Source organism: Ochlerotatus camptorhynchus, unplaced genomic scaffold (genome assembly GCF_037179485.1).
Source record: "Ochlerotatus camptorhynchus isolate MF236.1 unplaced genomic scaffold, CSIRO-AGI_Acam_v1.1 ptg000099l, whole genome shotgun sequence".
Taxonomy (NCBI): domain Eukaryota; kingdom Metazoa; phylum Arthropoda; class Insecta; order Diptera; family Culicidae; genus Ochlerotatus; species Ochlerotatus camptorhynchus.
The window spans coordinates 330,157-351,514 of NW_027040589.1; the positions used below are offsets into that span (position 1 = coordinate 330,157).

Consider the following 21,358-nt stretch of genomic DNA (forward strand, 5'->3'; position numbering starts at 1 on the left):
CGACTCGGGTGCTCATAGCACCTGGTGAACGACGTGAAGTTGCTCTCGGGAGTGGCGAAGTTAAAGTCACCGTTTCAAATTGCCATCGCTATTGATGCTAATCAAATGTGCTGGCACTATGGGTGGACACATATCAGGGCAAATCATAGCGGATGAAGAAGATGATGTAGAGGTGACCTTGCACGATGTGGTTTACGTTCCGGAATGCAGAGATAACTTGTTGTCGATGAAGAAGTTGGTGGAGCGTGGTAACAAGGTAGTCTTCGACAGACAAGGTGCAAATATTTCGAGAAATGGGAAGGTTCAAGCCATTTTGAAGAATGGCTTGGAATTCAAGGGCAGCGGCAAACGTCTGCGAAAGTCTGGATGATGGGCTGCATAATATTTCTTCAAAATAATAGTTGAAATCTTTTTCGAATGAATATTTTCTAAGACAATGAAGTATTAAATTAATATTTTCATGGATGGTACAAACACAAATATTGTGAGAACCTGAACTACCAAGTAATTTGCAATGCTTCGGTTTAGTGCTGCAAATGAACTAAATCCAATGCTATTTTTACTAACTTCTTGAAATTTAATAAAAGCTTCTCGCAATATACAAACTAAAAGTCACTTTTGAATATGACTCTTTTTACCTTCCTTCTTCACTGAAACGTAATCGTTTAGTTCTGGCGTGGCTCTGCTTATCTGGTCGCTTTCGAAGAACTGCAATACCTCGTTTTTAATTTCGGGATCCAAACCGTGTCCTAACCTTTCGTTGGGGGTGGCCAATACTCCTTTCCCGTTTGCCAAGCATCGAGCTTGCAATACAATGTATTTATTTGTTTCAAACTCGTCCAATGCCGTTTGCGTTGACCAAGATTTCGGCAAAATCGTCAGAATCCTTATTTGATCGTCTCTCGATGAACCTGGATCAGCAAATCTCTCCTTCAGTTGTGCGATCATCTCATTGTGTTCAGCAGCTTTCAATTTTAGTTGCTCCAGGTCATCTTCTTCCGCTTGAAAACCGAAGATGCGTTTCTTAATGCCATTGGTAATGTCCATATACTTTCTCCGGGGATAGTTAACATTCTGGATTTTTTTTTTGTCGATATTGGCGATACGTTGATACCCGCTTTGCCCTTGTTGAATAGCTCAATATTATGCGTCCTGGAAAATTGTTACTCTCTACTATCCTGAGATGATGCTGTTGTTAATGACGTAGTTGATGGTATTTCTTCGAGGCCATGTCGAGATGTAGATGGCTGCGGCTCCGCGATGTCCATGAATGACGGTTGCACTTCTAGTTCCAGATTTTGAGCACATGGTTCGATTCTATTTAAATTCAAGCGACACGTATCACAGATTGATAGAGATGTATCCAAATTAAATTTCCACTCTAGGAACTTATGTTTTTCAATCAAATTTTTGGATAATTTACGAAGCTTTGACAAACACCGCTTATTAGGAAACGGCTTGCAACACTCGACCTCCTTGAATTCCATGTTCAAATTATACTTGTTCACTCAAAACGATTTTTTTAGTGATGTCTGTTTTCAAAAGGATGGTCATGCTTATATAGGTACATCAATATTAACAATTTAAATAGGATGAAACTACGCTTGATAATGAAAATAAGTGCAACTTAACTTGTGTTGGTTTCTATATTTAAAATAATAGTGTTTTCATTTCCCCTGTAAATTCTAAACGGGTTGTCTGATCGTTCAATCGTCAAAGACAAATTGAAGGTAAATATATGTGTATCTTGCTAAACTTATCAATGCTGATGGAGGATCACGATTAACTTATGAAAATGGCTTATTTTCTACAAAAAATTGATTTTGATTAAAGTAAATTTGAAATATCTCGAAAACGGTTATATTTAGAAAGTTTATCGATATGGGCACTAGCGTTTGAAATAATCTTCATAATCATATACTAACATCAAACTGAACATTTTACCGTAAATAATGAAATTTTCAAAAATGCCTCAAAAGTTGCTCTTATAAAAACTTTTTTATTGAAAGTTTGTCCATCCAAGAGTTATTTTCAAAACTTCTGCTTCCTATTTAAGTTTTCATAAAAAAATTAAAAAAAAAATCAAAAATACTTTTGTTTTGTTATTTGAATTTTGATGTTTATTTTTAATTTGTGTATATTTTTTTATAAAGCCTAATTAGTTTCTTACAACTCCTTCTTAGTAAATTTTTTTCTACAACCAACTGTTTTCGAACTACATTTTTTTTTTAAAGTATGTGTGCAAAAACACATAAGCCCTTTTCAAAAATTACCCTTGAGTCAAAAGGGTATCCTCTCCTGCGGAAAATACTATATTATCATACTAAAAATGGGGCCTCCCTTAGCTCTGTCGGTAAAGCCGCAGCTACATCCCGGTCCGGTCTAGGAATTTTTCGGGTTGGAAAATTTCTCGATTTCCCTGGGCATAGAAGTATGATTGGACTTGCCACACAATTATACCAATGCAAAAATGGTACAGGCTCTCAATTAATAACTGTGGAAGTGCATCTAGAACACTCAGTTGAGAGCACGCAATAAGCTAATATGCGATATGCAATAAGCTTGAAATACGAAGAAGAAGAAGACATACTAAAAATATGGGCAAAGTATCATCCAAATCGAAAATTTCAGGTTTTTTTAGCTCATTCTGGATGGAATCCCTCAGGCTGTGAGGTGAAGCACTCAACACCGTTGTTTATCTCGCTAACCGGAACCCCTTTTAAAGCGGTACAGGGAAAGACACCATATGAAGCGTGGTTCACGAGGAAGCCGGATCTTTCGAATCTCAGGATTTTCGGTTGTCAGGCGTTTGCAATGATACCAAAGGAAGGAAGAAGCTTAATGATCGCGCAATGGAATGTGTTTTTCTTGACTATGGAACGAACTGCTGGAGGCTTTCTATTCGCGAAGTGTTAAATTCAATGAATTAAAGAAAGGTGTTACAAATTAACAAATTATCGAAGTGCTGCCGCTTGTGGTTGACGTGAGTGACATTGAAGCTGGCAACAAGGCTAACACTAACTACCAAGAACCGGAGGAATTCATGTCAGTTGGGAGCATGTCGGATGATATGAATGATGACTTCTTGGAAGTTGCACAGCAGCCAGAGGAGGACCCGCTGGAAGTTCGTCAGAATCCAGAACGGAGTCGTCGACAACCTACATGGATAAGAACCGGAGAATACGATCTTCCTGCGAATATTGCGATGGCTCTTGAATGTTTCTTATCGGATGCTCCGGAATCGTATCAGGATATTCGTGGTCGAGAGGATGAAGTTCAGTGGATACAAGCTGTGAAGTCCGAGATGGAAGCATTGGAGCTGAATAGAACGTGGACAGTAGTGTAGTAGCTCAAAGTGGGTTTTCAAACGCAAGGATACAGATGAGGGAAAGTCGAAACAGTTCAAAGCACGATTGGTGGCTCGGTAGTTTTCTACAGAAACGTGGAGTAGATTTCGTGGAATCGTATGCACCAGTTGCTAGTCTTCCTACCATACGATTTGTGCTGACTCTTGGTGTACACAACGGCTACCACTTCCGACATCTTGACGTTAAAACAGCTTCTCTTAATGGAGTACTCTAGGAAGAAGTCTTCATGCATCCACCGGAGGGGACAATGTTGAAGCCGAGATACATTTTGAAGTTACATCGCTCCTTGTATGGTTTGAAGCAGAGCCCAAAATGCTGGAGCGATCAGTTTCATGACTTCATCACCAGCTTGGGCTTCCGACTGTCAAAAGCGGATGTTTGCTTGTAGTAAAGAACCTGTGGAGAAAATGTTATTTACTTGGTGATATATATAGACGACATGTTGCTATGTGGTAGTAGTACAGCGGTAGTCGACGAGGTTCGTGACAGTCTTGCAAAGGAGTTTCTAATGAAGGACCTTGGAGAGCCAAGAATCGTCATGGGACTTCGCATCCGTATGAATCCAGAGAAAAATGTTTTGCAGATTGATCAAGCAGCTTATACCGAACGTCTCAGGCTTTTCAGGCGTCTAGACGAACGTCATATCCTTTTCTTTTTACGGTTTTGTCACTTCTCAATCGGACATGAAAAAATGATCATTTTTCTAAAGCTAGAAGATCATCCCCCACCCATTTGGGTATTTTATCATACACTCTCATCTGCTGTGACTTTCTACACTAAATTATGCGTTGTATAGAAACAACCGGTAGAATATCAGTGTCCACCCAGCTTAAGCTCCTTCTCTTTTAAGTTTTTTTCTCGTTAAACTCCTTCTATCAACAAGTTGGTAACTTTAGCAGAAAGACGCTTAACACTTTGTGTTGAGATGGCAACCACTGCACTCCATGTGCCCCCACTGTTTTTCCACACCACTGGGGTATTTTCGGCTGCGGCCGTTTTGACAGTTGCATTTCCGTTTTTATTACAACCAAATCAAACCAAGTGAATACACGTTGTTTTTATTTTCTCTCTATCAATCCGTGAGTTTTTTTTTCCTTTGTTTGCCCATCCAAAAACCTCTTCAGGTTATGGGCCCAGTTTACGTTTCGCGTGTTTGTTGTCCGAAAGTAATTATCGGTTTCGTCGGGCGTTATGACGGAGGAAAAATCGGTGTTTGCTGTTGCCGCTGATCGATGGCTGTAATTTCGCGGCATAGAAATTCCGCATGGCGATACTCCTAGAAGAGCACGAGCTTTTGGAGTGTGTGCGGACTGACGTCGCGGATTTGGACGAGCTGCAAGAGCAGCAGGGCGACACGCCGCAGAGGAAGGAAGAAAGGAAAAAGGCCCTGGAAAAGCGAATTAAGAAAGATCGCCGCTGCAAATCGCTGCTCGTTTTGAGGATACACGACTCGCAGCTAGAGTATATCTGGGATGCACTCCACCGGGTGTTCGAGCGTCGCAGCATCGCCAGCCGGATGCACTTGAAGCGACAAATACTGACGATGCGGTTCGAAGGAGGTAAACTGCAGGATCACTTCCTCTTGTTTGACATGTTGGTCCGAGAGTACCGTGCCACTGGTGCTGCTTTGGATGACTTGGACGTTGTGTGTCACCTGCTCCTCACGCTGAGATCGTCGTGCGCCGGTGTTGTGACGGCATTGGAGACCATGCCCGAGGAGAACTTGTCTCTCGAATTCGTCAAATGTCGCCTGCTTGACGAAGAGACGAAGCGGAAAGGCATGGATATGTCTTCCCATTCCGAATCGGATGCAGCGTTCTACGGATCGAAGCCGGCAAGGAAGCTGAAATGTTTTGGCTGCAAAAAGGAAGGCCACAAGCTGGCCGAGTGTCCAGAGAAGAAGAACAAGTCCACTCGGAAGCAGAAGCAGAACTCGAAGGCGAATATGGCGGAGTCTGGCGAACGGAAGAGTGTTTGTTTCGTGAGTGTCAACAGAGTGAACCTTTCCGAGGAGAACCGAACGCAGTGGTTCATCGACTCGGGAGCTACGGATCATCTTGTGCGTGACAAAGGATTATTCTGTGAGTTGCATCGTTTGAAGAAGCCCATCGAGATTGCGGTGGCTAAGGATGGCGAAACGATTCGAGCGGAATACTCCGGCATGGTGAAGGTGGTAGCGGTGGTTCAAGGTAAGCCAGTAGACTGTACAATTTAAAACGCTCTGTACGTTCCGCAGCTGCGTTGCAATTTGTTTTCGGTGTTTCGCGTCGAGCAGGCTTGAATGCGCGTCGTTTTTGAGGCTGGAAAAGTAAACATTTACAATGGTTCGGAAATCGTCGCGTGCGGTTCGTTGAAGAATAAATTGTATGGACTAGACTTTTACTCCGAAAGGCACAGTGCGGATGATGCCTCGTTGTTGACGTGTGGTCGAGTGCAGAAAGGTTTCGAACTGTGGCACCGTCGGTATGGACATTTAAATGAAAGAAGATTGAAGTGTTTGGTGCAGAACAAAATGGTATCGGGACGGAAGTTGAATGCAACTGGTGCGACCGGTGATACCATCGTTTGTGAACCGTGCGTAGTGGGTAAACAAACGCGGAAGCCTTTCTCGTCGCGTGAAGAACGAAGATCGTCGCGAGTGCTCGAGCTTGTGCATACGGACGTGTGTGGGCCGGTGACGCCGGTTGGACTTGACGGAATGAAATACTTCGTGACGATCATCGATGACTGGAGCTACTTCACGGTGGTGTATCTGATAAAGTCGAAAGACGAGGTAGCGGAGTGTTTCGACGAGTACGAGGCATTCGTCACGGCGAAGTTTGAGCGACTGATCACGCGGCTGAAGTGCGATAACGGCGGCGAATATCGAGGCAAGCGATTTCAAATGTTTTGCAAACGCAAAGGCATCCAAATCGAGTGGACGGTGCCATACATGCCGGAGCAGAACGGGCTGAGCGATAGAATGAATCGGACGTCGTTGAAAAGGCGCGGGCCATGATGGACGATTCGGCGGTGGACAAGAGGTTCTGGGGGCAAGCTGTGTTGACGGCGGCCTACCTAGTCAATAGGAGTCCGACTGCAGCGCTCGAGAAGAAGCAAACTCCGTTCGAGCTGTGGGAATCGTGAAAGCCTGATGTGTCGAACATTTGGGTTTTCGACTGTGATGTGTTCGTTCACGTGCCGAAGGAACTACGGCGGAAGCTCGATCCCAAGGCGTGGAAAGGACTCCTCGTCGGCTATGCGCACAATGGATATCGTGTCTGGGATCCTGTAAAGAAGACAATCGTGACAGCGCGCGATGTAGACTTCGCCGAAACAGGGCGTCCGCAGCGGGAGCAGATCAATGCCGACAAGCAGTTGATTGAAGAGGCACCGGCGAGCGTCGAGGAAACCGACGACGACTGCAACGTTGGTCCTGAGGAAGAAGACGTTTCAGACGATGAATACAACTCCGCTGATGGTGAAGAAGCTGATGATGACAACTTGGGTGATGAAGCCCCTGGTCAAACTGGAGACGGACGGCCTCAACGAGTACGGTCGGAACCCGCATGGCATAAGGATTTCGACGTGGAATATGCCAGTTTTGCTTTGAACGCCATGAACTTCATTGAGGACATTCCGAATTCGATCGCCGAGTTGAAGCAGCGTGATGACTGGCCAAAGTGGAAGACTGCGATGAACGAGGAGATCAGTTCCATGAAGCGGAATAAAACTTGGACGCTGGTCAAGCTGCCACCTGGGCGGAAGGCGATCACCTGTAAATGGGTCTTCAAGGTAAAGAGTGGCGGCGACGGGAAGGCAGATCGGTTCAAGGCAAGGCTCGTTGCAAGAGGCTTTATACAGAAGCAAAGCTTCGATTATACAGATACGTATTCTCCAGTAGTGAAGCTCGACACGCTGCGGGCTGTACTTGCGTTGGCCAACGAGAATCGGATGTTCGTTCACACCATGGATGTCAAGACCGCGTTTTTGAACGGCAAGTTAGCAGAGGAAATTTATATGACCCAGCCGGAAGAGTTCCAGCAAGGAAGTGAACTGGTCTGTCGGCTAAACCGCTCTATATACGGGTTAAAACAAGTGTCCCGAGCGTGGAACGACAGGTTCCATAGTTTTATCAGTAAGCTGGAATTTGTTCGGAGCGCCAACGCGTGGAACTGGGAAGGAGAAGATGATCCTTGTGATCTACGTTGACGATATTTTGCTGGCCAGCTCGTCGTTGCAGATGCTGGAGTCGGCGAAACGCAAGTAGGCGGAGGAGTTTGAGATGACCGACGAAGGTGAGATCAAACAATTCCTTGGTATGCAAGTCGATCGTAACCGGAAGGCAGGAGTTCTGAAGATCAGTCAGCGGGACTACTTCGAAGGGCTGTTGCGACGCTTTGGCATGGCGGATTGCAAACCCGTTTCGACGCCGATGGAGAACCGGCTGAGACTGAAGAAGGGAGACGAGAAGCAGAGAACGTCGAAGCCCTACCGCGAACTGGTGGGGTGTTTGACGCACGCGTCGATCACAACGAGACCGGATCTGGCGGCGGTTGTGAACTTTTTCAGCCAGTTCCAGTCGTGCCCGAATGAAGAACACTGGATCCACCTGAAACGGATTCTCCGCTACATCAAGGGAACGACGGATGTTGGTCTAGTGTTTAAGGTGGAAGAAAATGTACCGTTGCTGCAAGTCTTCTGTGCCGCGGACTGGGCGAACGATCTGAATGATCGCCGTTCGGTTTCCGGCTGCGTGATGAAGCTGTATGGGAGTACCATCAGTTGGCTTACGAGGAAACAGCAGACCGTATCATTGTCATCGACGGAGGTGGAGCTAGCGGCGTTATGCACAGCTGCGTGTCACACCATGTGGATGATGCGGTTGCTGGCAGATTTGGAAAAAGCCGTTGAACGGAGCTGTCCCAATCTATGATGATAACCAGTCCACGATCAAGATCGCCGAGGATTCTAAGGACTACAAGCGGCTGAAACACGTCGATACCAAGTTCCACTTCTTGCGTGAGTTGGTACAACAAGGTAAGATCGAAATCAAGTTCGTGCGATCGGCAGAGCAACAGGCGGACCTTATGACTAAGGGTCTACCGGCAGCTGTCTTCAAGGTTCTTCGGTCCAAGCTAGGATTGGAGACGTGCTGTGCTTGAGCAGGGGTGTTGAGATGGCAACCACTGCACTCCATGTGCCCCCACTGTTTTTCCACACCACTGGGGTATTTTCGGCTGCGGCCGTTTTGACAGTTGCATTTCCGTTTTTATTACAACCAAATCAAACCAAGTGAATACACGTTGTTTTTATTTTCTCTCTATCAATCCGTGAGTTTTTTTCCTTTGTTTGCCCATCCGAAAACCTCTTCACTTTGTTCAGCGAGTATATGATCCTGGTTCACGTCATGGTTCTTCTCTACTTAGAAGCAGAGGGGTGAAAGTCAATTCTCTTCATCGATTTCCTTTTTTCATGACCATGGGTTTACCAACGAATTTCGCACCATTTCTACTATGCTCTCCTATCATCCAGAACAAAAAACGTATCAATGAATGTGTTTGCCGTCGAGTTATTAACGAAACAGAAAGTGGATCAAAATCACTTCCAAGTTTGGTTATAAGATTACAACTCTGGAGAGCATTTTGTGTGAGTTATGAGTGTGCAAAATGTTACGCAATTGCATCCTCCCTATTCGCACACGCCCGAAGACTTCGACTTTGTTCGTCTTCTAACTTTGATGACAGTGTTGAGGAAGCAGCAATGCTAAATCGACAAGTTTCGTCTAGAAACGATTCTCTGATGACTGCAGCATATGCATGTACGACGTAATTGGTGGATTTGTTAGTTATTTCGGCGCTTTTGGACAATGCCTGACATTTACCACTCTTTCAATAGGTTCCTGTTGAAAACCAACATTCGAGAGCAATGCGTAGAAATATTACTGATCGTTTGGTGATAAATTTATTGAAATTGGTCCAGGGGCAGCTGAATTATTAACGTTCAAAACCTTTCATAATTTTGTTACACGTTCCATCTTCGGTTTTCACAAAGTGTACCGCCATATAGAAATCATAGACGTAGTCCTATGTCAAAACAATTAACTGTTGCTCATTAAAAATGTGTCAATCAAAAATAGTTACTTCTGCTTGATTGGAAGTTTCAATTCATTATCAGTGGCTTATTAGTATCGATAATGTAGCTTAGGAATGCTTTCGTTCTTGAAATGGGCTATTGGATCCGTCACCTTCAAACTCCCGGATTCAAGCTTCATGAACAAAACACGATTGCACCCCTCAACTTCTTTTTGAAAAATATCCAACTTCGAGCGAACTTTCCCAGCAAGTTCCCAGAGTTCAAACTGTGTCGTGCTTGTTCCTCTAACTCCTATGGAATTATCCAAACTTTATTTCTGAAAGAGTTACCCCCCTCTCCAGTAATAGCCATAACCACTCACCCAGAACATTGCCGTTAGATCTCAAACAAATCCCATCCTTCTTCCGTTTTCCAATGACGATGATCCGATACATTCGCGTCCAGAATGCGAGAAACCCTCCCCTCGGGCGAAGGTGCGGATCCGAAAGCATCCGGCAAGCCATAAAGTTTTCCATTTCACGACACATAATGACAGTTTTATGACGAGAACGAAGTGGAAAGTGATAATAAAAAGTGAAACATCTGACTCTCAAGATGGACACACCGAGCAAACGACACGCCACAAAGCAGTCTCACGAAACGACGACGACGACGACGACGACGTTCTACCGAAATCGATTTTTCGCCTTTCCCGCTAGCTCGGCATGACTTTCTGGTTTTCAGCGAGTTTCAGCTTTCAACTTTTGCGGTTGCATGCAGCCGTTGAGTAAAAGTGATTCACTAATACCCACTGTTTGTTGTTTTTTTTTTCAGCTTGCTGTCGTGGGGCTTTCCGCTGCTAATGCTAGGCGTGGCCGCCGCCTTCAAGTACAAGGAGCGGGACGTGAAAATCACCGGAGCACAAGTCATCGCACAGATCGTACACGACCTGAATGGCGATAGTCACTGCTGGTAAGTAATAGATTTCATTTTTTTTTATTCTGTGTAGGATGTGGGCTTGTCCTGGAAACGCTTGCAATTTGTATGGAATTTAACGGTAATTGTTTCGTTATTATGGGTTCGTACGAAATTGCCACCGTTATTGGCTGGGAGCTAACGAGCATTCAACGAGATACACGACTTGTGACCGAGTAGCTGCCTGAAATTAGGGTCATTTAAACGGCCCCATTTTAAAATTCGATCAACGAAATCTCTACAATCCATCCCCTTTAACAAAATAAAACCCCTTAGCTATTTTTACTCTGATCCTATTAGCTCGGAAAATGCTACATTCTGCAACGGATCCCACCAGAAATTGATTTAAATCCTACCAACCACCGTGCCTAATATGACCCTGACAATCACTCCCAGCAGGCCTTCCCAAGGCGACTACCAGCGATACTAGCCGACCCCTCGGGGGGGATTCCCCCAAACCGTAATTAAATTCCCCCTAATTTTCTCTTCGTTTTTCTGCTCTTTTCACCTACCCATCTGAACCGGCGGCACCGCTTTTCGGACACTGTGGACATCATCAACATCGACAGGCTCATGGAGGGTTCGGCTTACATCTGGGGCTTTCTGGTGCCGGCTGTAGTGCTGCTCTTTGCCGGGTTCTACCTTGCCTGCCAGGGTGGCGGTGCGGTCAAGATTGCAGCCGCCCTGCAGGTCGATAGCCGGGCCAAAAACAAACTGGTGAAGAAACGTGGCCTCCAAATCGGGCTGTTCTTCAAGGTGAGTGTAACTTTAATTCCAGGCAAAAATTGACCACGGTCGGAATTTTTTAATTTCCCAAGCATCCTCATGAACCAGCCTATCTCGAATTAGTGTGTTATTTTTCCTCGTGTAGAGCGAGAAATGCGATGTCCTGTGTACATTGGCTTACCTACAATACATTGGAAGGTTACTCCGGGGAGCTTAGGTGTCGCCACGTGTAAACACGCAAACCTCCCCCTGTCCTTTGCTTCTCCGTGCGGAAAAATCATCCTCACCCGGATTAAACACGGCGAAGGTTAATTACTTTAACAACTGCAGGCGAGTTTCGAAAAGTGTAATTATTTACAATTTCTGAAAACTTTGCCCCCAACCTGCCTCATGGTCTGATATAATTACGAAGATTTGAAACAAGAGCGATTACGGCAATTTAAAACCGAACCGTTTCGAGATTTAAAATGCTTTTCTAGCTGTTTGGCTTCTGCACATTTAACCTTGGTAAGAATACGGACATTAAGAATGACGAAAATGGCTTGGAAGCCAAAGTTCACAGCTATACTCGGAAAAGTCACCGGCAGTCTGATTTATGGAAGAACATTTACGATTTCTATGTCAACGTGGATAAATGCGCCCAAGTCACGCGATCGCGTGAGTAATTTCTTTACTGTGTCTGTTTTTCTTTTTTGCTTCTCCCCGGTTTGGTGATGGTAATGACTGCGATAGGTGAAATGGAAGAGGTGCATGATTGGTGAAACGTTTTTTTTTTTTTTGTTGAACGAAAATATTTGCCTGAGCGCTATCTTATTGCTCTGTGAGTCAATCAATATCCCAAAGCAATTACAGCACGGGAAACAGTGATGAACTGGTTTCAAACACATTTATACTTTGACAGAAGATTGATGCCGAAAAATTGAATGCGTGGACATTTCATCTGTCAGGGGAACGTACTTTACCAACCTAAGAATTTCAATTTCAATGAAACTTTGTGTAAAGATATCTTCTACTTTAGAAACTATGCAAAGTTTATGTTATTTAAACAAATCACGATCAGCATTTGAAAAGGGCCGTACTAGTTTTTCCAACATTTTCTACAAATAATTATAGCTCAAAATTGATAATTCCTACACAAATCTAGATAGAGCTGGAATTAGGGCGTAACAGCTTTTGTAAACAATGACGTCTCTCGATGATATCTAGAAAGCCAAGGCTCGCCTACTCAAATCAACGTCACCATCAAGTAGGGGAAGACTTCCCCTTCCCGTTGGTTATGTTGGTTGGCGTGGGCGTGCCTTGAGTTTCGAGAAATCATCGAGAGAAGTCATTGTTTACAAAAGCTGTTACGCCCTAATTCCAGCTCTATCTAGAAATGTTTTCACAAGATGATATGTAAAAAAATACAAAAAAAGTAAATACTACACTGAAAAAAAAAATATTAAAAATGTTGAATTGAGTACAGGTCGGACTCGATCATCCGGAGACTCGATTATCCGGGGTTCGATTATCCGGAATTTTAGACTCGATTATCCGGAGTATTTTTATTTTGCGTTTTTTTTAGTTTTTATGCAGACATTTGAAATAATTAAGTATTATAATATACAATATGATTATTTTACCAATATTGGATGTAGCTTAGAGGAGGGGGCTGAAAGAGGGGTTGTTTTGAATATTGAAACTCGGTGTATCTGCAGTGTATATAAAAATTAATAAATTCAAATGAATATATATATATTTTATATTCATTCATAATTTGAATACAGTGATGACCCGATTTTGTCAGCCTGTAGAATTCAATTAGTATCCTTTGAGGTGAACTGTTTTCTACACTCGTTGATGGTATTTTATTGATTGCAGGCCTCAATAGGGACATTCTCCGAGAATTATATTCGGAAAATGGACTCTGAACACCACAGGGTGACCCTCTGGAAGATCCGGAACAACCGTAAAAGTGGTCAATTCATAAAATTGGTCTTAGAGCTTCGCGGTTTTTTGACGTAGAACTACGTCTTTGTCGACTATACTGGGGTGCAAATCAAAAAATATGTGTGGTGAAGGAGTGTTAGGTTTTGAACGCTTGTAACTTTGTCATTTATAGATGAAATTAAAATCCAAATACGCCAATCGAAAGGATATAAGCCTTTTTCACAAACCCAGTCATCATAAACGAATACCACTTGGTTGCACATCATTCTGCTTGAACCTGAAAAGATATAAATCAGCGCTGCTCTCATGCCACTGCTCATCATTCTCTGCTTGAATGTCAAGCAGTTCAGTTCGGTCTTTGCTCGCTTTGTCGAGTTGTTCGATAAATCTATAGTTTGTTACAAACGTTCGCAGATATACTGCACGTCGCGTCGTCAGTAGTGTCGGTCGCATCGCGTGATGAGAAGACAGCGCTCTCGGAGCCGACTTCGTGACCAAGCGGAGAAGAAGAATAGTGGTGAGGGTAGCTCGGTACCTACCTCAAATAGGTACGCTACTCTGCCCACCGATGTTGGAAATACCAACCCAGTCCCGGTGAAGCGGACAAAAAAGAGGAAGAAGAACCAAGGACAGTCCGATGGTACGAGCGGACGCGACGATGTTACCACGACGAACGCCAGCGACATCGGTGATTTCGGCGACGCCGTCGAAACCGAGAATTCTGCCGGCCCGAGTGCGGTGAATGTCAAGCTTCCTCCACTGGTGGTGAAGGTAGTGCCACTCAAGACGCTCATTGGCGATTTTGCATCGCTGGGCATCGCAGCTGAGTACAAGATCAGCAGGATCGGCACTAAGGTGATGCTCCGGACGAAAGCGAAATACGAAATCGCAGTCAAATTCCTGAAGGATTCCAATGCGGAATACTTCACGCACGACATTCCCGGTGAAAAGCCCTTCAAGGTAGTCATCAGGGGTCTACCGGATGTTGATCCCAAGGCGATCGAAGAAGAACTCAAGGACCGGTACAAGCTGGCCCCAATCGCTGTCTTTCGGATGACGAGGCGAGACGAAAACGTGAAGACGTACCCGGATTGTCTTTTCCTGGTGCACTTCCAGAAGGGAACGGTGACGCTGAATGCGCTGCAGGCTATCCGCTCAATCTACTCCATAATCGTACGATGGGAGCCGTACCGTGGAGGCCATCGCAATGTGACCCAGTGCCAACGATGTCTGAACTTTGGACACGGCACTCGCAACTGCAACATCAAGCCACGCTGTAGCAACTGCGCTCAAGAACACGCCACTTCCAACTGCCCTGCGGATGGAGCCGTGGCGTTAAAATGCGCCAACTGTGGTGGTGCTCATCAAGGTTCCGACAGACAGTGCTCCAAACGCGAGGACTTCAAACGCATCCGAAAACAGGCGGCAACTAACAACCAACCAGGACGCAAGAAGGACAAAGTCCCGGCATTTCGGACGGAGGATTTTCCGCCCCTTCGGGCTCCTCAGCAAAGGCAAGTGAATTCGCGGGTGCATTCCGCTCAAGCAACTTCCGGTGATTCTGCTGGCCAAAGCTCTCCATCCCCCCTGGATTCTGGAGACAACCAACAGCGCAAAACAACAACCCCGATCTGTTCTCAGCGGATGAACTGATGGAAATTTTCGTCAACATGTCCGGTGCTCTTCGTAAGTGCCGCAATAAGCCCGAACAGATCCAAGTGCTCGGTAAGTTCATCATCCAGTATGGCGTCTAAACCGCTAAGTATCGTCACCTGGAATGCTTGCTCTGTAAGAGCAAAAGAGATTGACTTCCTCCGCAAGCACAGCATCGACGTGGGCCTTCTAACCGAGACCCATCTAAAGTCCGCCGACAGCTTCCGGTTGCCTGACCACAACATTATCCGGCTTGATTGCACCAGCTCCAGGGGGGGGGGGGGGGTGTTGCGGTCGTCGTCAAGAAAGGAATAAAATACCACCCTTTGTCCCATATCCGCACCTCTATCATCGAGGCCCTTGGTGTGGAGGTGGAGTCGTCGACTGGATACGTCCAGTTCATCGCCGTCTACTGCCCTCGACAGTGTGCCGCCAGCAGTGGACTAGCGGCTAAATTCAAGAAGGACCTGACCACCATCACCCGTACCGGTTCCCGCTTCGTAGTTGGAGGAGATCTGAATGCTCGCCATGAGGCCTGGCGGAACTACCAGCAGAACCAGAACGGTCGTCTCCTGTTCGACCAGTCACAGCATGGGCTGTACTCCGTTTCCAGCAAAGGTCGTTTAAGGTATCGTTGAATGGTTGTCTTTCAGACACGTTTTCCATCCCAGCAGGTGTCCCGCAAGGCAGTCTGCTGGGCCCCTTGCTTTACAGCATTTACACTTCCGACATTCCTCCCCTCGGAGACGGTTGCGTGTTTTTCCTGTTCGCAGATGATACCGCAATAGCCGTCAAAGGAAGGATGCCTCGCGAAATAACGAACAAACTTCAACGATGCCTTAACGCCTTTGCTGATTATGCCACCACGTGGAAAATCAAAATCAATGCCTCCAAAACACAAGCGATCATGTTCCTCCATCGGCAATCGCCCAAACTAAAACCGGCTCCATCTTGTACTGTAATCATGGATGGCACAAGGGTTGAGTGGTCCGCCGAAGTAACCTATCTCGGGATGTTGTTTGATGAAAAGCTCCTCTTCCGTGCGCATGTAGAGAAAACAGTAGTCAAGTGTTCTGCCTTGGTTAGGTGTCTGTTTCCGCTGATTTGCCGCAGATCCCGCCTCTCAAGGGTGAACAAACTGGCCGTCTACAAACAAATCATAGCACCTGCGATCCTCTACGCAGCTCCGGTGTGGGAATCATGTGCACAGACTCACAGGAACAAAATCCAGGTCGCTCAGAATAGAGTGCTGAGGATGGTTCTTGATCGTCCTTTCGACACTAGAATAACAAATTTACACGAAGAGGCAGGAATTGCCAAAATAGATTCAAGAATTAACGAAAAATAGACTAAATTTGCAGAAAAATGTAATTTATCAGAACTTGCTTTGATAAGCAATTTGTATATAGTAGGTTAGGTGTATATAGTAGTTGTAGGTTAGTTTTAGTTGTAAATAGTAGTTATAAGTAGTCTCCTTTTTTTATTGGGTGTCAAGCTGGAGCTGCGTGACAGCTTAGTTTTCAAGACTTGACCCATTTGAATAAATTTTGCTTCTATCTTTGATAATACAGCAGAAGGACTAGCCTATGTTGGCAGCTTGAACACTGGATTCCGTGTGTATTGTTTCAAGATAGTTATAGAAAAAATGCTGTGACGTGTGCGCGTAGATACACCCGCTTAGTAAACCGATTGAATAAGTAAATAAGTTTTGAACGAAATATCTAAATTATGTAAGTTACGAAAACCGCGCGAATTCCGAAAGCCGTGTAAGACAATCAAAGCGAGAAAAAAAGGCTTATTATCATTTAAAGAGTGCCACCAAAATAAATATGATAGCCTATGTTGGCAAGTTGATTAATTTTGGTTTCCTCCCTAAATAAAAAATAAATAAAATAAGAGTTATTTGCGGCAAAACCCGCCAGTATCACACCCAACGTCAGTGCCTATACGTAAGCGTACTACGACGCGGCTCTCAATTAAAGGAGTAACAAGTGTGATACTATCACTGCTAGACTAGATCTTTGGTTTTCTCATGCAGTGGTTTATCAGAGAGGGGAAGCTTAGTAATCCCCATTGCCTGCCCATGACGCCATTATATCGCGGCATGAGCCAGCAACGCCGACCATAAACCAACCGTCTCCAACACTCCACTATAAAGCATGAAATTAAGCCCGCCCACCAACAGCAAGGTGCAAAAACTAGCCAAGGGGAGGGTCTTAGAGCTTCGCGGTTTTTTCAATACAATAATCATGGTTAAATAAACTAGTAAAACTTATCAGTCAACTTATTGTTTATTTAAGAATAAAACAAATTCATTTTTCCAGTAACAAAGCATGAAAAAAAATCAACCGTTTACGTTCAGTAAATTAATTTATTTCAGGAAAAACAAAAACAACTTCTTGAGTAGTGATATGCATAAAAGTAACAAAGCAAGAGATATAAAAATCAAACAATTACATTCCGTGAATCAATTTTTTTCTCTAGAACATTTCTACGTACTTCTCGCAGAAGGAACTGTGTTTCCAATGGAAGTCCGTTTTCCTCTATCCAAGCAATTACTTGATCGATTCCCGATAAAGCTGTTTCATTTGAAACACAATTTTCAGATTCGTCATCCACATCAATCTGGTGTGGTTCCAAAACTGATGAAGCATTTGCTCCCTCGACAGTTGAAAACGTATTTTCGCCATCGTAGAACGATGTGTTCGGGTGCAAAACGATGTTCACAATATCATCGTCGTTCAGGACGTCAAACTCCACGTCCTCTTCGTGTACGGTATTGTCCTGGTCCATCAATTTCTGCTGAATCGAAAGTAAGCGTTCTCGTACAACCGCCAACGGGATGTCATCTTCATCATCGAATTCTGGTGCAATGTACAGAATTTTCCATGACCTGGCAATGGAATCAGCCGGTACCTCGTCCCAAGCCTCGACTACCCAAAACAAAGCATCCTTGATGTTGATTCTCTTGACCATGTCATCGAATTCTACTTGGCGTCCAAGAAGCTCACGCATAAGCTTTTGCTTGTAGTTAGACTTGACCATCTAGATGACGTTTTGGTCCATTGGCTGCAACAAGGCTGTTGTGTTTGGTGGTAGGAAGATCGTAGAGTTTGCTCCATCTGCAGTTCTAAGCTCGTCGGCGCTGCAATGTGCGGAACAGTTGTCCAACACTAAGATGGCCATTACCGGCAGTTTAGCACCTTCCAAAAATGTCGTTACCTTAGGAACAAATTCCTTCAAAAACCAATTCTTAAATAACTGCCGGGTCATCCAGGCATTTTTTGACGAGGCATAGTATACGGGCAGCTCATGGACGTTCTTCAATGCTTCAATGACTTTCCAATCATCATAAGCGGAAGTTTGAACGAACCATCGGCATTTGCGCAAGGCATAAACGTCACACGCTCCTTGTTCCCCTTTCTTACTGGAGCTGATGATTCGTCCATTGTGACATATGTTGACGAAGGAGTACATTTGAAATAAAGCCCCCTCTCGTCAGCGTTGAAAATCTGGCTGGGAGATAGGTGCCTAACGATGGTTGCAAAATGTTCAATGTACGAATCAACGGTTGCAGCATTGTTAGAAAGTTTCTCTCCCGTTATTTTCAGAAACCTGATGTTGTGTCGCTTTATGAAATTCACGATGTATCCACGGTTCCCTTTGAACTTCTCATTCTTGTACAACTTTCCGTACAGTTTCACTGCCTGAACCGTCAACATATCCTGGCTAACAGGGATATGGCATTCACGTTTCTGAAGAAACCAAATGAACAGAGCTTCGTCGAGTAGAGGATATTTAGCCCTTTTGAAGGTTTTCCGTTTGTCTACAGATTATGAATTTATATGAGAACATGTGCATCGTATAAATTTCAAAAGGCTTACTCATCCGAAGTTGACGCTGTGCGATCTGTTCCATGATTTTCAGCTTGCTCTTCTTTAGGTCGTATGCAGTCGATTCAGCGATGTTATACTTCTGCCTTATTTCGATCATAGGTTGCCCTCTGTCGAGATCTTGCAAAATTTTTACTTTTGTAGCAAACGTCAGGACAATTCTGCTCCTCTTTCCTTTCATTGCAACTTTCACTATTTTTTAGAATTTGAATTGTCCGAAAGCAACAGCCGGAAACACCACTACATAGCACAAAGAACAAATTGCACAAAATGAAATAACCTACACTTGCACTCCTACGATTATCAAAATAAGTGTCGGTGTGAAGGCCGTTACACAATAGCGCGTGGGGCGTCACGTCGCCTCGGGGGAATTCATCCATCAAATGACAGATGTAACGCATAAAGCGTTACTTTTTCTACTTTATCGACTTGAAAAAGGCAAACAAAAAAATGTAGTGTGTTGGTTTTCCTCGCAACGTTTTAAAACAATTCATTATGATTAAGGGACCATAACAAAATGCTTCTGGAGCATACTAGTAAATGTAACATTAGAAAGTAATGTTTTTTGATGTTCATTACATTCCATAACAATATCAGAACCTTTTTGTACAAGGTTAACATATCTGGTAAAATGTAGGTAAAGGTTGAACTGTACCAGAAATAGTTATTTTCTATGCGGGTAATTGGCTAATTTATTTTTTGCTTCCATAGAAATAATTTCTGGCTACGCCAAATAAAAAAAAAAAAAAAAAAAAACATTACGTTCTTTAATTGCAGATTTGATTTTTTTGTGATTCGATTATCCGGAGGATTTGATTATCCGGAGTGAAAAAAAAATCGATACTCCGGATAATCGAGTCCGACCTGTATCATCAAAAACCCCAAGACTAATATGCGGCTAATATAAAGCTTAGCATGCCTTATGTTAGCCGTGTATCAGCTTTATATTGCAAAAAAGCGAATTAGCGGGATTGTTGGTTACTTGTGTAGTTATGTCTATCTTCAATCGTTCTCTCCTGGATGCCGTTTTTCCGGATTCCTGGTAGCTTGCATCAATTACTGCTACCGTTTGTAACATTTTTTAGATGTATTTCTATATGTTTATCGTATTCTGCATGTCAATATGAATTTGAATAATAATTGGTAATTTGATACCCCTAGTTTTAGTACACTATGCAGTACCACAGTTTACTACCAACTGCTGGAATAGGTTATGATCCAACAATTTGAGTTCAGTGGAACATAAGAGAATGGGTACGAGAAGTACAGAGAAAGGGAACGGCGAGTAGCACGGAAACTTCTTCCGCCACTTGCCAAGTAAACTTAAACGAGAGCAGTTGAACAAGCTAAAAAAAACCATTAAAATTAAAGTGAAGAAAAGTAAGAGTGTCGTAGTAGCAGGAGTGGAGAGAGAGAGTCCGGTATGGAACAGGGATTGAAAGGGTCGTTTGAAGTTTTCGTACTAAGTAAGCTCGATCGAGGTGGTCGGCCAGATCACGCCAACAGGCCTGACGTGGGCGATTGACCGTTGGATAGCCAGCTCCGTTCGACGGCCCGTAGGGTAGGACCACTTTGGACCTTTCCTTTATACCAGTTGTAGCTAATCGACCAGGGGTTGGAAGCTCGAAGTCCCCTGAACGAGTTCCAACCTCCCACCGAAGAAGCCACCTCTCCACCGTCGACCATTGTGACTTGGCATACCTACTGGCGCCACCCAACGCCCTTACTCACCCAAGTAGCATTTCTTGTTTTATTGCACTCTATTAGTGCCCAAGCAACACAATTTGTTTCTCAGCGAGTATCAACAACCTTAGTGTGAGTAATAGACGGTCTAAATTATGGACAACGCACCGCATATAAAACTTCATTGTACCTTAAAAAGCGCAGAAGGTGGAGTCTCTTTGCAACTTATGTTTGTGGCATAAGGTGTTGCAAATAAGGTGCATGTAACATGATATATGAATGACACAAGTTTTAAATGAGGTTTTAACTGACTTAACTGCAATGTTTCACTGATATATTTAAAACAGTACTGTGATGTTTTCGAGTCATGTAAATGACATTCAAGTTAACCACATAAATGTATTGGATTTTTTGTGAGAGGATGCGGAAAATGCATACTGATGTTTTTATATAGACTGCAAAATCAGAGATGACAATCGTAGAAAAAGTAATTTGAATACTTTAAAATATTGATAACTAAATAGTCCGTTCTTACAAACGCATATAGTTTTATGGTGAAATTACACATTTTGCTTCGATTAAATATATAAGCCTTCAAAAACTTACAAATTTATGCCACAAATTTGCAGCTTAAAAATATGTCGAAATTAAAAATTGATCTGTAAAATAATATATTTATATTCAAACTATTGGAAAACATTACAGCTGTAATAAGTATTTCACGTTTTTATGTAAATAGTGTGTGAAACATGAATAAATTGAAAAATAAGTTTAATATGTTTATTTATGGTGGATGACATATGGCTGCCAGTCTTACCAACAGCATTCTAATTGTGTACATTGCGGGTCAACATGTTCAGTACAACCATATTTATTTGTATGTGTGGTAGTGTTTGAGAATGTGATTAATTTTTTATTTCATTCCAACCGAATTAAATTAGCATGATGATGAGTTCTTAAAACTCAAAATTATGTTTAAAATAAGTAATAATCAATGGGATGTTCAGTGGTCACTAGACTGATGCAAAATTTGAAATTTTTGCTGCACAGTGCTCAAACGGTTTCAAATCAGGTCCT

General features: G+C 43.6%; 1 protein-coding gene across 1 annotated transcript in view; it reads left to right on the top strand.

Moving 5' to 3' along the window:
• Positions 1-21,358, top strand: part of LOC135698968 (latrophilin-like protein LAT-2) — a 260,484-nt gene that overhangs the window by 168,903 nt on the left and 70,223 nt on the right. The window contains exons 5-6 of the mRNA XM_065219136.1: positions 10,257-10,394; positions 10,967-11,153. Of these exons, the coding sequence (XP_065075208.1) occupies positions 10,257-10,394; positions 10,967-11,153 (325 nt within the window). The remainder of the gene's footprint in view (positions 1-10,256; positions 10,395-10,966; positions 11,154-21,358) is intronic.